This window comes from Hemitrygon akajei, chromosome 2, assembly GCF_048418815.1.
Source record: "Hemitrygon akajei chromosome 2, sHemAka1.3, whole genome shotgun sequence".
NCBI classification, from domain to species: Eukaryota; Metazoa; Chordata; class Chondrichthyes; order Myliobatiformes; family Dasyatidae; genus Hemitrygon; species Hemitrygon akajei.
Genome location: NC_133125.1, coordinates 110,035,214 through 110,054,772, shown reverse-complemented (window position 1 = coordinate 110,054,772; position 19,559 = coordinate 110,035,214). Strand labels below are relative to the sequence as shown.

Genomic DNA, 19,559 nt, shown 5'->3' with positions numbered 1-19,559 from the left:
AACAGCAGAGAACCTCTAAAATGATCTAAGAGTCAATACTCAAATGTTACTTTGGAAAGTCACAAAAATATGCAAAATTCACATAATGCCTGAGAGAGATACATCATCTGTGAGAATCCTCAGTGATGTACTGTATATATTTTACTTGAGTCAGAATTGTAGTGTACACAATGTATCTAAAAAAAACCCTGATAATTAGAATGTGGATCACTCTTAATCAAGATCCTGTTAGGAGCTGTTCAAGTCAAGTCAACTTTTATTGTCATTTTGACCATAACTGCTGGTACAGTGCATAGTAAAAATGAGATGTTTTTCAGGACCAGGGTTTACATGACACAGTACAAAAAACTAGACTGAACTACATAATAAAAAAAAAACACAGAGAAAGCTATACTAGGCTACAGACCTACACTGGACTGCATAAAGTGCACAAAACAGTACCGGCATTACAATAAATAATAAACAGGACAGTAGGGCAAGGTGTCAGTCCAGGCTTCGAGTATTGAGGAGTCTGATAGCCTGGGGGAAGAAACTGTTACATAGTCTGGTCGTAAGAGCCCGAATGCTTCGGAACCTTTTCCCAGACAGCAGGAGGGAGAAGAGTTTGTATGAGGGGTGCATGGGGTCCTTCATACTGCTGTTTCCTTTTCGGATGCAGCGTGTAGTGTAAATGTCCGTGGTGGCGGGAAGAGAGACCCCGATGATCTTCTCAGCTGACCTCACTATCCGCTGCAGGGTCTTGCGATCCGAGATGGTGCAATTTCCAAACCAGGCAGTGATGCAGTTGCTCAGGACACTCTCAATACAACCCCTACAGAATGTGATGAGGATGGGGGGTGGGAGATGGACTTTCCTCAGCCTTCGCAAAAGGTAGAGACGCTGCTGGGCTTTCTTTGCTATGGAGCTGGTGTTGAGGGACCAGGTGAGATTCTCCATCAGGTGAACACCAAGAAATTTGGTGCTCTTTACGATCTCTACTGAGGAGCCGTCGATGTTCAGCGGGGAGTGGTTGATCCGTGCCCTCCTGAAGTCAACAACCATCTCTTTTGTTTTGTTCACATTAAGAGACAGATTGTTGGCTCTGCACCAGTCCGTTAGCCACTGCACCTCCTCTCTGTAAGCTGACTCGTTGTTCTTGCTGATGAGACCCACCACAGTGGTGTCATCGGCGAACTTGATGATGTGGTTCGAGCTGTGTGTGGCAGCACAGTCGTGGGTCAGCAGAGTGAACAGCAGTGGACTGAGCACGCCACCCTGGGGAGCCCCCGTTCTCAGTGTGATGGTGTTGGAGATGCTGCTTCCGATCCAGACTGACTGAGGTCTCCCAGTCAGGAAGTCTAGGATCCAGTTGCAGAGGGAGGTGTTCAGGCCCAGTAGGCTCAGCTTTCCAATCACTTTCTGATGATTGTGTTGAATGCTGAACTAAAGTCTATTAACAGCATAACAGCTGTTGTTCCTGAGAACAATTTCTTTATACAGAAAACCATCACAAGACATTTGAAATATTTCACATCTTTCAACTGTGTGCCATAAATGATGATGGCTAATACAAGGGTATTGGAATGTAGTTCTGGTTGAACCAAGGCTTCCCTCCTACTGAAATTAATGTAAGGTCAAGCTGTATCTTGTTATGTAAGGGATATCTTGTAACTTTGCTGACATTGTTTGGAACCTGCTAAGTGACAAAAAGGTTTATAAGCAATACTGTGCAAAAGTCTTCAGCACATATATATAGCCAGGGTGCCTAAGGCTTTTGCACCATATTGTATTTGTCAACGTGGAGCAGAGAGAGAGTTTGTAAATCTGGTGGGAACAGAAGATGTTAGGAATGGTGAAAGTGGAGCACCACAGAAGGGCAGAAGGCAGAGAAGGGGTGCCAGGGGCGGGAGGTAGTGTGGATGCTGACTCACCCAGTCCTGAGACACCAGACTAGGTCTTCTGATTCCAAACAGGCGGTTTATAAATCATTGCAATATGACTCTGGTGCATCCCACTCCCTCCCATTTCACTTCTCCATCTCCCAATCATGATTCCCCTCTCCCCGCTCCCTTCCTACTCTCAGTCAACTATAGAGACCCACATCAGAATCAGCTTTATCATCACTCCTATATGTCATGAAATAATTATTTTTAGCAGCAGCAGCAGCGGTACAGAGCAATACATAAAATTACTACAGTACTATGCAAAAGTCTTAGGCACCCTAATTCTCTCTCTCTCCTCATGACATGTAAGTGAGACTAAGAAAGCATATCTCCATGTCCGCTCACACAGCACTGGCGTGCTATAGAGGTGTGTTCTCTCCACTCCCCTCTCTGACAGGAGGCAGTACGTGAGTCTAGGGAAGCATATCTCCATGTCCGCTCACACAGCACTGGCGTGCCATAAAGGTACATTCTGTCCACTCCCTTATACCAGTGACTGCCTCTACAGTGACTGATGTGTTAAACTGATAACGTTTGCGGATGACACCACTGCAAATGAACTAATCACCAAAGGGAACAATTCCAAGTACATCAGAAAAGAAACAAGATAGTTTCCTGGTGCAATTTCAACAACTTGGAGCAGCTGAATCCCCTCAAACGTTCAAGATCAAGTTCAGTTTATTGTTGTTCAACCGTAGACATATATACTGCCAAATGAAACAATGTTCCTCCAGATCAAAGTGCACAACACAGTACATAGCTCACACACACAAAACATAAAGTTATATTGCCACAAATAAATTAACAAATGTTAAGTGCATATTGTGAGGGCCTCTGTCAGTCAGAGTTGACCAAGGATATTGCGTCCTAGCTGTCTAGATATGCAAGCCAGGGCAGTATGATATGCCCTCTCCATGCATGTGACGAGCCCAAAGGAATGGCAGAGACCAATACAGTTTAGTACCAGCAGCATCACAGAAGTTTCCAGTCAACATTGAACTCAATGCAGGACTGCCTTAGGGACTTCAGCTCCGGAATTTTCCTTTGGGGTTTACTCCTGAAGCTTTCCCATGAGTAGGTATAGCCGCAAGGCAGTGGAGGTTTAAGATCGGAGTTTTCCTCCTAGATGAGCTGCCAACCATGACTGATGAGGTCCATCTGCTCGAAGCGACTGGCTTTAAGGCGGCAGTAACCTGCCTTTGCCCCTTCTCCTATCAGTAGAAATGGTTCCACCAGGCTTAGTAACTTAGTCACACCTGAAGGCCAGGTGCTGGGCTTGGTTGCCAGAGACTATTTGAGGCGCACACCATTGAGAGCATTTAATAGGTAGTGGGAGCTTGTCCCCATTACCACTCCTAGCTATAATGACCTTAAGGAACTAAGGTGCGTATAAGACACTAGTTAAAAAGCAAACACTATAACAGCACTTCATACGTGATGAGGCCTGAGTGGTGGTAGGGAGTGCAGCAGCCTTACAGCCTGGCAGAAGAATCTTTTTCCCATCCTAACAGTTCTTGTCCTGATACTACGGTACCTTCTGTCTGATGGTTGGAAGTCAAAGAGATTATTGAGCGGATGGGAGGGATCGCTGACAATGCTAAGGGCCCTGCCTACACAGCACTCCTGATAAATATCTCTGTTGGGTGGAAGAGAGACCCGGATCATCCTCTCAGCAGTCCTCACAATCCATTGTAGGGACGAGGTCAGATGCCTTGCAAAATGGGGGCGGGTGGTCAGGGGGGCCTCATCACATCGGTCTTCTCAGGAGGTGAAGATGCTGCTCTGCTCTCATGGCCAAAGGGGTGGTGTTGAGGAACCAGGAATCGGTTATGTGCACTCCCAGAAGATTGGAACTCCTAACTCTCTCCTTGGAGAAGCTGTTTCAGTGTAGTGAGGAATGGTCAATCCACACCTTCCTAAAGTCCACAATCAAACCACAGAGATGCATTTCAACTTCAGGAGAAATTTGTCCCCTTTCTACCCACTCATCATCAACAACTCCGTTGTAACATTCAGCTTCCTGGACATTTTTATTTCACAGGATCTCATGTGGGAGAACTACATCTTCCTCATCAACATAAGAGCTTGGCAGAGGATGTAATTCTCACAGTGGTTGGTAAATTTCCATCTTCCCCAGAACAACCATCAACCATTCTATTTAGCTCCCCCATCTTTGACCTCAGTCACCGCACTGCTTTTTAATCACTTTAAAGTATTTTTGCTCCATTTTCAATACATGATCATATTTTGGTATTTATGTTCATTTTAGTCCTTATCTGGATTTTAATCTCTTAAGTTTATTTTTATGTAGTTCTCTATTGTTATAATTGTTGAATGTTGTTTTTATTGCATGTCATGCTAGCACACCACCTCAAATTCCTAATATGTGTAAACATACATGGTGAATAAAGTTGATCCATTCATTTGGACAAGGCCATTACAGCCCTGAGTCTAAGCATTTATTGAATCTCTTCACTGTCTAATGTTGTTCTTTAGAAAATACAGCCCTACAATCCAATTAAGCCAACTATTTCTATGCCTGTGAACAATGGTGTATGCTGCTGGCCCAGAATTATGACAGCCATTTGAGCATATCTGTCTCCCTTGGCAACTGAACCATTCACCCAAATGTAATAATGTTCTACTTGCATATGAACCCTGCAAGGTTTTGCACCGTCTCAGCAGAGAATGGTTGGGGTGCTTTTAATATAGACGCTGGCCTATAACAAACTGACTTGTCAAAAGCACGTTCCTGTTAATGGGGAACCAAGTTCAGGAAACCCTGGCTGATAGGCTGATCGGTGTTACCTCGGAAGCGGTGCCAGAGTTGTGGTAGAAGGTCCGGCATCCTGGTGAGGTTGAGATGGCATGCTAACCGGCCGCCACTCCCTAGCATACACCTGGCTAACGTTCAGTCCCTGTGCAAACTGAGAGCTAGAATCTCATACCAGCGGCAGAAAAAGGAATGTAACATTTTGTGCTTCAGAGAGACCTGGTTGACAGAGGAGATATTGGATCACGCATCGAGCCCTCTGGGTTGTCCTCGTTCCAGGGAGACAGGTCTAAAGAGTAAAGGAGGTGGGATATGCTTCATGGTTGGTGTGGCCCCCGGAACGTTCTGCCGTGTAGACCGTTCTGGCTGCCTGGAGAGTTCACAGCTGTGTATATTCCACCACAGGGTGATGCTGACTTGGCTCTCAAGGAACCATATGAGACCCTCAGCACCCTGGAGACTGTATGCCCAGAGGATGCTTTCATCATCGCCGCAGACTTTAATCGTTGTCACTGACTCAAGTCTGTCTGAGGTTTTGTCAGCACATCCAGGTGAGCACACGGGGAGATAGCATACTTGACCACTGCAACTCTCCCTTCCACAACGCTTACAAAGTGCTCTTCCATCCACCGTCTGGGAAGTCTGACCACCCCTCCGTCTTGCTTCTGCCCATGTACAGGCAGAAGCTGAAACAAGAGGCGACCATCGTTTAAGCCGTCCACTGTTGGTCCGACCAATCAGTCTCCATGATATAGGACTTCTTTGATGACGTCAACTGGAATGTCTTTCACGTTGAGGATGTCTCCGAGTTCACAGAAGGGGCCACGAGCTTCATCCGGAAGTGCACCGAGGACCTTGTCCCCCAAAAATCGGGCAGGGTCTATCCAAACTAGAAACCCTGGATCAACAGTTCCATGCGCACTGCACTCACCACACTAAGCAGAGTTTTTGCCGCCAGTAACCCCCAGGAACTCAAGAAATGCAGCTACAATCTAAGCAAAGTCATCAAGGCAGAGAAATGACAATACAGGGACAAGATCAGACACAACTCTCCAGCATCAACACACACAGCTTATGGCAAGGTCTGCACACCATCACAGACATCAAAGCTAAACACCATGGTGCTGCCAACATGGCTGCGTATCTCCCAGTTGAGCCAAATCTTTTTTATGCTTGGTTCGATGTCGCCAACACTGAGGCCCTGAGGAGAGCCGCCAATGTGACCTACGCCTTGGTCATCTCTGAGGCAGGAGTACACAGGTGTTTCCAGCGAGTGAACAGCCCCAAGTCTGTGGGACCAGACGACATCCCAGGGCGGGTACTCAGGATGTGCGCAACACAACTGGCAGGTGTGTTTACAGACATTTTTAATCTCTCCCTCTCCCAGTGTAGAGTGCTCTCCTGCTTCAAAACATCCACCATTGTTCCTGTACCTAAAAAGACCCAGGTAACATGTCTGAACGACTGGTGTCCTGTCACACTCACCTCAATAATGAGCAAATGCTTTGAGAGGTTGGTCAAGGAGACATTTGCAGCATGCTACCACCCACACTGGACCCCTACAATTCACCTACCAATACAACCGATCGACAGATGATGCAATAGCCACAGCTCTACACACTGTCCTCACACATCTGGAGAAGAAGAATGCTGTTCTTGGACTACAGTTCAGCTTTCAACACCATAATTCCCTCCAGGCTTGACAAGAATCTCAGAGACCTCGGCCTTCACCTTGTCTTGTGCAGCTGGATCCTGGACTTCCTGTCAGATCACCGGCAGGTAGTAAGAATGGGCTCCCTCACCTCTGTCCCTCTGACCCTCAACACAGGAGCCCCCAGGGCTGTGTCTTAAACCCCCTCCTTTACTCTCTGGACATCCATGACTGTGACACCGCCCACAGCTCCAATCTGCTAATTAAATTTGCAGATGATACTGCATTGATTGGCCTAATCTCAAATAATAACTAGGCAGCCTATGGAGAAGAAGTCATCACCCTGACACAGCGGTGTCAAGAAAACAGCCTCTCCCTCAATGTTGCAAAAACAAAGGAGCTGGTTATGGTCTACAGGAGGAATGGAGACAGGCTCACCCCTATTGACACCAATGGATCTGGGGTTGAGAGGGTGAACAGCTTCAGGTTCCTCAATATACACATCACCAAGGAACTCACTTGTTCTGTACATACTGACTGTGTGGTGAAAAAAAGCACAGCAGCTCTTCTTTCACCTCAGATGGTTGAAGAAGTTCGGCATGAATCCCTAAATCCTAAGGACTTTCTACAGGGGCGCAATTGAAAGCATCCTGACTGGCTGCATCACCGCCTGGTGTGGGAACTGTACTTCCCTCAATCGCAAGACTCTGCAGAGAGTGGTACAGACAGCCCAGCACATTTGTGGATGTAAACTTCCCACTATTCAGGACATTTACAGCAACGGGGGCGAGAAAAGGGCCTATAGGATCATCCCAACTGCAATCTGTTCCAGCTGCTACCATCCGGGAAGCGATGCCACAGCATAAAAGCCAGGACCAACAAGCTCCAGGACAGCTTCTTCCACCAGGCCATCAGACATTAATTCACACTGACAAAATTGTAATTCTAAGCTATATTGACTGTTCTCTTGTATATCTTACTGTGCTTAGTAGTTATTACGAATTACTATAATTTGCACATTCAGACAGAGATGTAAAGATTTTTACTCCTCACGTATATAAAGAATGTAAGAAATAAAATCAATTCAATTCAATCCATATTGAGGCTTCGGTAAATATAACTGGTTTAAGACCAGACTTAAAAAGGAAATTAGAAGGGAAGAAAGAGGGTATAAAGGTAATCCCAAGAGGTTCTTCAGATTTTAAAATTATAAGCGTGACTAAGGAGAGATTAATGAATAAAGTTCACTATCAGGGCTGCCTATGAGTGGAGCCGCAGTAGATAGCTGAGATTTTGATTATCTGTTTTTATTTGGTGTTTACGAAGGAGAATATCATGGATGCCAAAAAATTAGGGTACCGTAGTAATTAATGAGGTCTTGGAACAGGTACACAGTATGAGGAAGGAGGTTTTTTTGCAGACTGGAAGGGCATTAAGTTGAACAAAGCCCAGGCCCTGTCCAAGTGCAGCCCCTGGACCTTATGAGAGGCCAAGGAAGAAAATGCAGATGCATTGCAGAAATATTTGTTTCTTTGTTGGTCACTGGCAAAGACCGAGAAGATTGGAGGTGGCTGAAGTTATTCCATTGTTCAAGAAGGGTAGCAAATACAGACCAGGCAACTACAGGCCGGTGAGACTGAATTCAGTTGTTGGGAAGTTACTGGAGGGAATTCTGAGAGACAAGATCTACCACTACTTGGATAGTCAAGCACTGATCAGGGATAGTTAGCCTGGTTTTGTACATGGGAGCACATGCCTGACAAATCTTGCAGTATTTCACCGAGAAAATTAAGAGCATAGATGAATGTAAGGCAGGGGATTTTGTCTATATGGACTTTCTTAATGTCTTTGATAAGTTCCTACGTGGCAGGATGATCTGGTAGGTTCGGTCCCATGGGATTCAAGGTGAGGCTCAAGAGGTGGATTCAGAATTGCCTAGATATTGGGAAGCAGAGGATGTTGATTGAAGGTCAATTCTCTAACTGGAGGCCTGTGACTAATGATGTGCCGCAGGGGTCAGTGTTGAAACCGCTGTTATTCAATATTTGTGAAAATTATTTGGATATGAATGTACATGACATAATTAGCAAGTTTGTTGATTATGCTAAATTAGGAGGTCTTGTTGATAGTGAATTGCAAGGAGACTGGGATTAGTTAAGGAGATGTGCTGAGGAATGGCAAATGGATTTCAACTTTGGTAAGTGTGAAGTGATGCATTTTGAGTAGGATAATGGCAAGATGAGTGTCGTGGAACAGAAGGACCTGGGATTTACAAGTACACACTTTGATGGAAGTAGATATGATGGTGAAGAAGACATTTAGCATTCTGGGCTTCATCAGTCAGGGCAGTGAGCTTAGGAGAAGGGATGTTATGTTGCAGTTATATAAATCATTGTTGTGGCCACACTTGGAGAAGTGCATACGTTTTTGCTCAGCCTGTTATAGGAAAGACATTGACAATCTGGGGATGGTGCAGATAAGGTTTACAAGGATGCTGCCTGGTTTAGAGGGCCTAAGTTACAGGGAGAGGATGGCCACGCTGAATCTCTATTCCCTGAATTTCAGGAGAATGAGGGGCAACCTCACAAAAGTTTGTAAAATTATGAGTTGTATGGACATTGGCTTTTTCCCCAGGGTCGGGGAGTCCAAACTGGAAGACGCAGATACAAGATAAGATGGGAGTAATTTAAAAGAGACTAAGATATAACTTCCTTATGCAGAGGGTAGTGGGTACCTGGAATGAGCTGACAGAGGAAGTGGTCAAGGCATTTGGCTAGGTACATGGAGGGGAGGGCTTGGTGAGTTATGGACAAAATGTGGGCAACTGGAACCAGTAGGGAGAATGTTTTGATGTTTTATTACTCTGTGACTCTCTGGCTGTATAATATCAACGCACATGATTAAAATGCCTTCCACCATGAAATGGCCTTAAATGTGCTGCCCTTATCCTCCTCCTCAGGAGTGCAATGGAGTTCAGCAATCCTATTTATCATCTTTGTATCAGGTTTATTATCGCAGACTTATTTCGTGAAATCTGCTGTTCAGCAGCAGTAAAGTGCGATTTATAAATACTACTATAAATTATAGAAGTAACATATAAAACATAACTAACTAGAGAAAAAAAGAGACTGAAATAGTGATGCAGTGTTCATGGACCATTTATAAATCTGATGGCAGAGCGAAAGAAGCTGTTCCTAAAATGTTGAGTGTGCAACTTCAGTCTCCTGTGCCTCCTCATTGTTGGCAGTAATGAGAAGGGGGCATGTGCTGGATGGTAAAAGTCCTTCATGATGAATGCCACCTTTTTGAGGCATCGCCTTTTGAAGGAGTCCTCGGTGCTGGGGAGGTTAGTGCCCATAATGGACCTGACTGAGTTTACTGTCCTCTAAAGCCTCACAATCCTCTTTATTGGAGCCTCCATACCAGACGGTGCTGCAGTCATTCCGAATACTCTTCAACGTACATCTGTAGAAATTTGCCCTTGTCTTTACCAAATCTCATTGTATATAGCTGCTGGCATCTAAGATTCTGCCAACAGCAGTTGTAGCATTGGCAAATTTATAAATGATTGTTTGAGCTATGCCTATCCACACAGTCATGCATTTAAAGACAGTACAGGTGGTCCCTGAGTTACGAACGTCGGACTTACGGACAACTCGTACTTACGAACCGAGGAAGGAGAACGCCATCTGCCATTTTAAGTCAGATCGCGACACCGCCCACCATTTTAAGTTGGATTGTGACGCCATCCGCCATTTTAAGTCATTGCCGTTAACACTGTGTTGAGTGTTTAACTTTGTATTTGGCTTAAATTTTTCTTAGTAAGATTCACCCTGACCCCGCCCCCCATTCCAGTTGGCTGGTGGCACAGTGAGATCAGCGCCGGGCTGGAGAACGAAGGTTCCCGAGTTCAATCCAGTGAGAGACCGCTCCTGTGCCGGGTTGATGTCGATCCAGTGACTCCTGTACCATCCGTGCCAGGTTGATGTTGAGCTCGCAACTCGACCTCGTAAAAAAAACACTGCCACTTCCAGTTTAAATTCCCACGTGGAATATTGTGGAGGATCAAATACCCAAACCTACCACAGCCCCCACTTGTCCCATTTAGCCTGTCTAAGTGTGGTGGTCCTTAGGACCCAGCAGACCTCGGGAGCCGGCGGAGCTCGGGACTCGCCGCCCGCAGTGTTTCTGTTCCGTTGACGGGAAGCAATCGCGATTGAAAATAAAGTGGAAATAATAAAGCGTTTGGAAAGAGGTGAAACGCCATCAGTCATTGGAAAAGCGTTGGGCTACAGTTGGTCAACGATCGGAACAATTTTAAAGGATAACGGATAAAGTGAGAATAATGGAGCATGTGAAAGGCCCTGCCCTGATGAAAGCTACAATTATTACTAAGCAACGCAGTGGTTTAATTTTTGGAATACATACGTTTCTTAAGTGTTTTATATGCATAGAAAGGTAAAATATATACTATATACTAAGACTGACGCTAAATAATACCGGATGTACTTCTCCGACTGACGTACAAATCCGACTTAAAGACGGACTCAGGAACGGAACTCGTACATAACCCGGGGACTGCCTGTAGACCAGTAGGCTAAGCACACATCCTTGAGGTGAACCTGTGTGGTTGTCAGTGATGAGGAGATGTTATTTCCAATCAGCACTGATTGTGGTCTCTTAATGAGGAAGCCAAGATCGAGTTGCAGAGGGAGGTATAGAGGCCCACATTTTGAAGCTTATTGATTAGTACTGAGAGGATGATGGTGTTGAACGCTGAGCTGTAATGAATAAACTGCAGCCTGACATCGCTATTGCTGTTGTCCGGGTGATCCAAGGCCAAGGGGAGAGCCAGTGAGATTGCATCTACTATAGACCTGTGATCATCTGAAGATGGAAAGTGAAATATTTAAGGAGAACCTGAGGGGGACCTTCTTCAATCAGAGGATGTTGCTAGTGTTAACTGAGCTGGCAGTGGAAGAGGCTGATGCAGGTTCAATTGCAACATTTAAGAGAGGTTTAGATAGGCACATGGATAAACAAGGGAGAGTCAGTAGACGTTATTTACTTGGATTTTCAGAAAGCCTTTGACAAGGTGCCACACATGAGGTGGCCTAATGTGATAAGAGCCCGTGGTCTTACAGGCAAGATAATAGCATGGGTAGAAGATCGGCTGACTGGTTGGAGGGAAACAGTGGGAATAAAGGGGGCCTATTCTGCTTGGCTGCTTCTTTCATGTCAGTGATTTGGATGATAGAATTGATGGCTTTGTGGTCAAGTTTGCAGATGATACAAAGATGGTGGGAGCACAGTTAGTGTTGAGGAAGCAGGAAATCTGCAGAAGGACTTGTACAGATTGGGAGAATGGGTAAAGAAGTAGAAGATAGAATTTAGTGTAGGGAAGTGTATGGTCATACACTTTGGTGGAAGGAATAAATACATAGACAATTTTCTAAACAGAGAAAAAATGACAAGTACAAAGGGACTTGGGAGGCTTTGTGAGGGATATTGAAGGCAAACTTGCAGACTGAGTCATAGTAAGGAAATCAAATGCGATGTTAGCATTCATTTCAAGAGGGCTAGAATATAAGAGCAGGGATGTAATGTTGAGGCTTTAAAAGATATCAGTCAGGCCACACTTGGGAGCATTGTGAGCAGTTTTGGGCCCCTTATGTAATAAAAAGATGTACTGACATTGGAGGTGGTTGAGAGGAGATTCACAAGAATGATTTTATGCGGAGCATTTGATGGCTCTGGGCCTGTACTCACTGGAGTTTAGAGGAATGAGGGTGGATATCATTGAAACCTATCCAATACTGAAACACCCAGATAGAGTGGATATGGAGAGGGTTTCCTATAGTGGGTGAATCTAGGGCCAGAGGGTGGTGAATCAGTGGAATTCATTGTCATGGATGGCCGTGGAGGTCAAATGAGTGGTATATTTAAAGAGGAGTTTGAAAGGTTCTTGGTTAGTCAGGCTGTCAAAGGTTGCAGGCATAAGGCGGGAGAATGGGGTTGAGAGGGATAATAAATCAGCCATGATGAAAGCCTGTGCCTTATAATCATATGGAAATGTGCATGAAGAGCTGGGCCTTCCAGTGGAGAATCAATCCTGACAAAACTTTTCATCTTTGAGCTTGTGCAACATGAGTTTAGGAAGCAATGTAATCATTTAAAGTTGTAACCTCTGGATTCCTTCTGTAGCCACAAGCTCATGAGTATAGGTATAGAAGGATAATTTGGATGAAAGGACTTTGCATGGGGGTTGGCTTTAGCTTCTTGAACTACTGAGGCCATTTTTTGGGAAGGAAGAACCTGTAGAATCAAGACAAATTTAGCTAAACTAGAATGGGACCAACACCCTTGTGAGGAGATCTGCTGGTAGGAAAGGTTTAAACTGAATTGACAGGGGAATAGGACTCACTGTAAGTGTTAAGTGCAGTGATTCACAAGGGACATACACTCTCCCCAGCTCCCCTGAAGCTTCACAAGCTTCTTTTTGTCTCATTCTCAGTTCTGACAAGGGACTTTAACTGTAAATGTGAATTCTGTTTCTCTTCCAAGAGATGCAACTCGACTTGCTGAGTATTTCCAGCATTTTTCACTTTAGTTTTTTAGCAGTCACAGTTTTTGGTTTTCACAGCTAATGGCAGTGTCTGATACAAGGATATCATGTAGTCATTCTGGATAGAATCAGGACTTTCAGCCACCAAGTCATTGCCAACCCATCTACACCAATTCAATGTTATTCTCCCCACATCTCCACATTCCACCCAGCTTTCCAACCCACAATTCACCTCAGATTCTACATTCACCTACGTGTTCAGGGAACTTACATTGTCCGTTGGGATGTGAGCGGAAACTGGCGCTCCCGGAGGAAGCTTATACCATCTTAGGGAGGAGGGCAAATTTTGTGCAGACGGTATCAGAGGTCAGGAATGTTGGTTGGAAATGTGAGCCAACATCTGCACTGATTGCACTATTGTATCCATAATCGTGCTGCATGGCACACTTTGTTCTTAAAGCTATGCAAATTTATTTACACTCAGATCCTGTCTTGTTCACAAAATTTATCTTCAATCTCGTTTGTTTCCACCACTTTTCTCATGAAATCAATGTTGGTGATACAACATTGTACTGTTGCATACTGTACAAGCGTCACCACGTATAAAATACAGGCTGCATTGTGCAGCTGTTTTCAAAAATTGTTACACCATGCAAATTGTAAATTTTGACTTGATTTTAATTTTTTTCTGATTAATAATTTACAGAATAGTAAAACTAATCTAATATATATTCCACCTTTGATGTACCATTTTCTATCAAGACAAAAAAAATGGATTATATGCCAAAGGCAAACTTGGGTTTTTGACTTTAAGCACAAGCCCCCTGCTCCTCATTTGTATGCTGAAATACACTTGAAAGATTATTGCCTCTTTTTTGTTAGTTTTGGAAGAAAATTGGAAGTTGCACTTAGAATTGTTTTTCTTATTAAAGGTAAAGAGTTTTTAAAACAAATATCTGCTGGTGGAGAACTATTTACAGCACATGATGGAAAATTAGCATGTTCTTATTAACCTGAAAAGAAACACTCACTTTCACATGGTAAATGTATCATTTAATGTTTCCGATTTAAAAATGCATCTTCCAGTCTCAGTCCTAGACTTCAGCACTGAGATCTGAGATATCCATCTGTTACTGAGATTTCCTGAAGTTTCACTTTAACTTAACCCGTCATTTTTGTTTTGATAGATGCTATGCTGTTGGTAGCAGAAAGGTTGGAAGGGCCTTTCAACATTGAATCAGTAGTGGAACCGATTGATGTGAAGATTTCTGATGCCATCATGAATATGCAAGAGAATAGTTTTCATGTTTCAGCTAAGGTAAACTCCTTGGATTTGCTTTGTTTATTAATATTCTGTGAAAATTACCTTTCTGCTATTTTGCCTCTGTGAAGGATTCTGAACAGAAAATCCAGTATAAACATAGGCTGCAGAATTGTTTGAGTATGAATTTTTTTTCGCAAGTTCTCAATTGAAATGCAGATGTTTGCATTGAAAAGCCATGGAGGTGGAAATAAATTCCCAGACTAAATGCAGAATATGTTGTTTCATGTTTCTATTTCTGAAACTCAGCTGCATTGAAGATAATCAAACCAAATTTGAAAAGCATGTGACAAAGAATGAATTTATACTCCCAATTGTCAAGACCTCCTTGACTGGTTCTCAATCTACTGTTCATTGGCAATATTATTTGAAGACGTGTGAGAGGTTTTCAGATTCCTTAAGCTCGATGGGCCAAATGGCCTAATTCGGCTCCTATGTCTTATGGACGTGCTTTGCAATATTATGTTGATTGACAGAAATAAACAGTTAATATCTCCTAGATGGAAAAGTGCTAGAGAGAAGAGATGCAGCTTGAGAGGGCGGTATTGGAAGCGCAGGTGCAGAGCGAACTTTCCTGCTGGCTTGAAATGGATTGACAAGTGCAGAAAGCCAAGAGCACTAGGTCAGACGGTGGAGGGATTGTGGGGAAGGTGAATGTCATTATAGTAAGTCTGTAAGGAAGGACCAGCAAGAGCAAGGTGATAGATGCAATATGACGATGGGTTGAAGAGTGTCTAATTTAATGTATTAGCAGTAAGGGAGATGAAATTAGAGGATGGATCAATATGTAGAACAATGATGTTGTGACTATTATAAGCATTTGGTGGCGAGATGGACAAGATTGGCTGTTTAATGTTTCAGAAGAAAAAGAGAGGAAGGTAAAGGTGGGAAGCAGTTTCACTACTAACCAGCAGAAATATCACAACTCCATTCAGAGTTGACATAATGGAGTGCTCATCATTCAGTCCATATGAATAGAAATCAAAAATAAGAAAGGCACAGTCACCTGATGGGAACAGAGAGATTTTGGCGTCCTTGTCCCTCGATCTCTCAGAAATGCTAAATAAGTTGATAGAGTTGTTATGAAGGTGTATGGTAGGTTAGCCTTCATTAGTTGGGGACTGAATTCAAGGACCATGAGATAATGTTGCAGCTCTACATAACTCTGGTTTGACCATACTTGGAATATTGTGTTCAGTTCTGGTTGACACATTAAATAAAGGATGTAGAAGATTTAGAGAGGGTGAAGAGGAGATTTATCAGGATACTGCCTGGATTAAACAGCATGCTTTATGAGGGTAGGGTGCCGGAGCTAAGACTTTTATCGTTGGAGGGAAGGACGATGAGAGGTGACTTGATAGTGACTTGATAGGCTTGAAGACTTCTTACCAGGATGGAAATACCTAATGTGCGGGGGCATGATTTTAAGTTGATTGGAGAAAAGTATAGGGCAGGGTGGCTGTCACAGGTAAATTTTTTGCACAGAGAGTGCTGGGTGTGTGGAACATCCTGCCAGGTATACTAGCAGAGGCAGATACATTAGGGGCATTTAAGAGACTCTTAGATAGGCACATAATGATAGAAAAATGAAGGGCAATGTATGAGGAAGGAGTTAGATTGATATTAGAGTCGGTTATAAGAGCAGTGCAATATTGTCTGCTGAAGGGCCTGTACTGTGTCGTGGTGTTCAGCCAGAGACTCATTCCACCGAGATGTAACACTGAGCGCCATAGGAAGTCATTCCTGCCTGTGGCCATCAAACCTTACAACTCCTCCCTCGGAGTGTCAGACACTCTGAGCCAATACGCTGGTCCTGGACTTATTTCCACTTGTCATAATTTACTTATTATTATTAATGGTTTTATAGTGCTATGTTTCTACACTATTCTTGGTTGGTGCAACTGTAACGCAACCAAATTTCCCTCGAGATCAATAAAGTATGTCTGTCTGTCTGTCTGTGTTCTATATTCTATCTTCTGTCGTACAGACTCCCCAATAACTAGCAAGACATTGAGGAACAGGCAGAGTAGGGAAAGGTGCAGAAACAACATGGTTGTTGTTGTGGGTGATTCCAACTTCTCCAAGAGGGTCAGATGGGCTATCATTTGTTAGGTACCTCAAGGAGAGCTTCTTGATACAGTATGTGGATAGTCCATGTGGAAGATGGACTGTATTAGACTTGTATTGGGAAATTAGCCTATCCAGACGACTAACCTTTCAGTCAGGGAACAGTTAGGAAAAAGTGATCACAATTCCCAAAGTTTTGAGATAGCCATGAATAAGGATATGAATAGATCTTATGGAAAAGTATTAAACTGGGGAAGGACAGATTATGAGAATATGAGGCAGCAGATAATGAGATTTAATTGGGAACAGCTGTTTTTGAGCAAATCCACATCTGGCACGTGAAGGTGTTTCAAAATCTACTGCACAATACTCCAGTAAAGAAGGAAGGACAAGGAGGGCGAGGGAAGGGGGCTTTGGATGAGAAGGGTCCTGGTGAATTTAGTCCAGAACAAAAGGGAAACATATGTAATGACTAAAAACAGGGCCTTTGAGGAATATAAAGAAGCCAGAAAAGAACTGTGTATCAGATGATGAAAGGCATTGATTGTGTGGATAGTCAGAAGATTTTTCCCAGGGCTGAAATGGCTACACACAAAAGGGCACAGTTTTAAGGTGCTTGTAAGTAGATACTGAGGAGACGTCAGGGGTAAGTTTTTTACACAGAGAGTGGTGAGTGCGTGGAATGGGCTGCCGGCAACAATGGTGGAGGTGGATATGATAGGGTCTTTTAAGATTCCTGGACAGGTACATGGAGCTTAGAAAAATAGAGGGCTATGGGTAACCTTAGGTAATTTCTAAAGTAAGTACATGTTCGGCACAGCATTGTGGGCCAAAGGCCCCGTATTGTGCTGTAGGTTTTCTGTGTTTCTATGTTCTATGTTTCTATGTAACCCAGGAAGGAAATTAGAAGAGCCAGGAGGGCCCATGAAAAGTCTTCGGCAAATATGATTAAGGAGAATCTAAGGCATTGTCTACTTAGATCAAGAGCAACAGAATAACTAAAGAGAGAATAGAACCAGTCAAGGATAAAGAGGGGCAACCTGTGCTTGAGGCTGAGGATGTAGATGAGGGATCAATGAAAGATTAAACAGAGTGAAGAAGACAACAAACTGTGCAAATGCAAATATAAATAAATAGCAATAAATAACATGAAATAACAAGATAAAGAGTCCTTAAATATTCAAAGTAAATTTTATTATCAGACTACATACATGTAACTATATAAAACCCTGATATTCTCTTTCTGCAGGCATACTTAGCAAATCAAGAGAATAGTAACTGTAAACAAGATCTGTAAACTGTAAACAAACTGTGCAAATGTAGGTAGTAACTATATAGCAGTAAATAACCAGCATGAAATAACAAGATAAAAGAGTCCTTAAATGAGTGTAGTTATTCCCTTTTGTCAAGAGCCTGATGGTAGATGGGTAGTAACTGTTCTTGAACCTGGTGGTATGAATCTTGAGGCACTTGTAGGAGAGGAGCTTTGATGATGGATGCTACTTTCCTACAACAGTTTCATGTAGATGTGCTCAATGGTTGGGAGAGCTTTTCCGGTGACATACTCTGCTGAATCCACCAACTTTTGTCAGATTTTCCATTCAAAGGCATTGGTGTTCCCATACATGGCCATAACGAAGCCAGTCAATATACTTTACACTACACGTATTTGGAATTTTGTTGAAATTTTAGATGTTATGCCAAATCTCCAGAGACTCCTAAGGAAGTAGATAGAGGTGCTGTTGTGCTTTCTTTGCGATTGTATTTACATACTGGGTCCAGGACAGGTCCTCTGAAATAGTGACACCCAGGAATTTAAAATTACTGACCCTCTCCACCTCTGATCCTACAATCAGTTCATGGTCTTGCTGATACTGAGTGAGAGGTTGTCAGCCAAATTTTCAGTCTCCCTCCTGTATGCTAATTCCTCACCACTTTTGATACAGCCCACCACAGTGATGCCATCAACAGACTTGTATGTGTTGGAGCTGTACTTAGCCACACAGTCATAGGTGTAAAGCATGTGGAGCAGGGGGCTAAGCACATAGTCCTGTGGTGCACCTGTGTTGATGTAGATCATGGAGCAGATGTTGTTGCCAATATGAACTGACTGGGGTCTGCAAGTGAGGAAATCCAGAATCCAATTGCACAAGGAGGTTTTGAGACCCAGGTCTTGGAGCTTATTGATTAGTCGCCTCTCAAGCAGAAGCAGCCAGTTTCAACAGCAGCCTCTCAAAACACTTCATCACTGTGGATGTAAGTGTAACTAGGTAATAGTCATTGAGGCAGGTCACCACATTCTTCTTGGGCACTCGTATCATTGAAGCCTGCTCGAAGCAGGTGGGTTCCATACACTGTCGTAGCAAGAGGTTAAATACATCAGTGAACACACCAGCCAATTGGCCAGCACTCTAGAACATGGTTAGGTACACTGTCCAGTCCGAATGCTTTCCTTGGATTCACCCTCCTGAAGGCAGTCTGCACATCAGCTTCAGATACTGACATCACAGGATCATCAGAAGATATATGGGTTGGCAATGTTTCCTCTATGTTCTGACAGTAAAAGCAAGCATAAGAGGCATTGAGCTCACCCGAAAGCGAAGCTCTGTTGTCCTTGATTTAACTTTGTGGGAGGTTATAACATTCAAATCCTACCACAGCTGTCAAGCATTGATTCCAGACCAAACTGGAATCAAACACAAGGAAATCTGCAGATGCTGGAAATTCAATCAACACACACAAAATGCTGATGGAACACAGCAGGCTAGGCAGCATCTATAGGAAGAAGCACTGTCGACATCTCGGCCCGAAATGTCAACAGTGCTTCTTCCTATAGATGCTGCCTGGCCTGCTGTGTTCCACCAGCATTTTGTGTGTGTGGTCTGGAATCTACACTTGGCCTGTGAGATGGCTTTCCAGAGATCATACCTGCACCTCATGTAGTATCCTTGGTCTCCAGACTTGAATGCCTCTGATCTAGTCCTCAGCAAATTCTGGATATCATGGTTCTTTTAGGGTATCTGCAATATTGCTTTCAGTTTTGGCCATCTTATTGTAAGAAAGACATAGAGACTTTGGAGAGAGTAGAGAAGAGTTTTACCAGGATATCCTAATGAAGGGTCTTGACCCAAATTGTAACTGTTTATTCAGTTTTATGGATGCTGCCTGACCTGCTGAGTTCCTCCAGCATGTTGTGTGTGTTGCTCTGGATTTCCAACATCTGTAGAATCTCTTGTGTTTACCAGAATACTGGCTGGATT

At 43.5% G+C, this 19,559-nt stretch overlaps 1 protein-coding gene across 1 annotated transcript in view; it reads left to right on the top strand.

The window, feature by feature from the left end:
• LOC140715298 (glypican-6-like) overlaps positions 1 to 19,559 on the top strand; it is a 777,401-nt gene that overhangs the window by 684,461 nt on the left and 73,381 nt on the right. Inside the window, exon 5 of the mRNA XM_073027266.1 lies at positions 14,099 to 14,229. Coding sequence (XP_072883367.1) covers positions 14,099 to 14,229 — 131 coding nt within the window. The remainder of the gene's footprint in view (positions 1 to 14,098; positions 14,230 to 19,559) is intronic.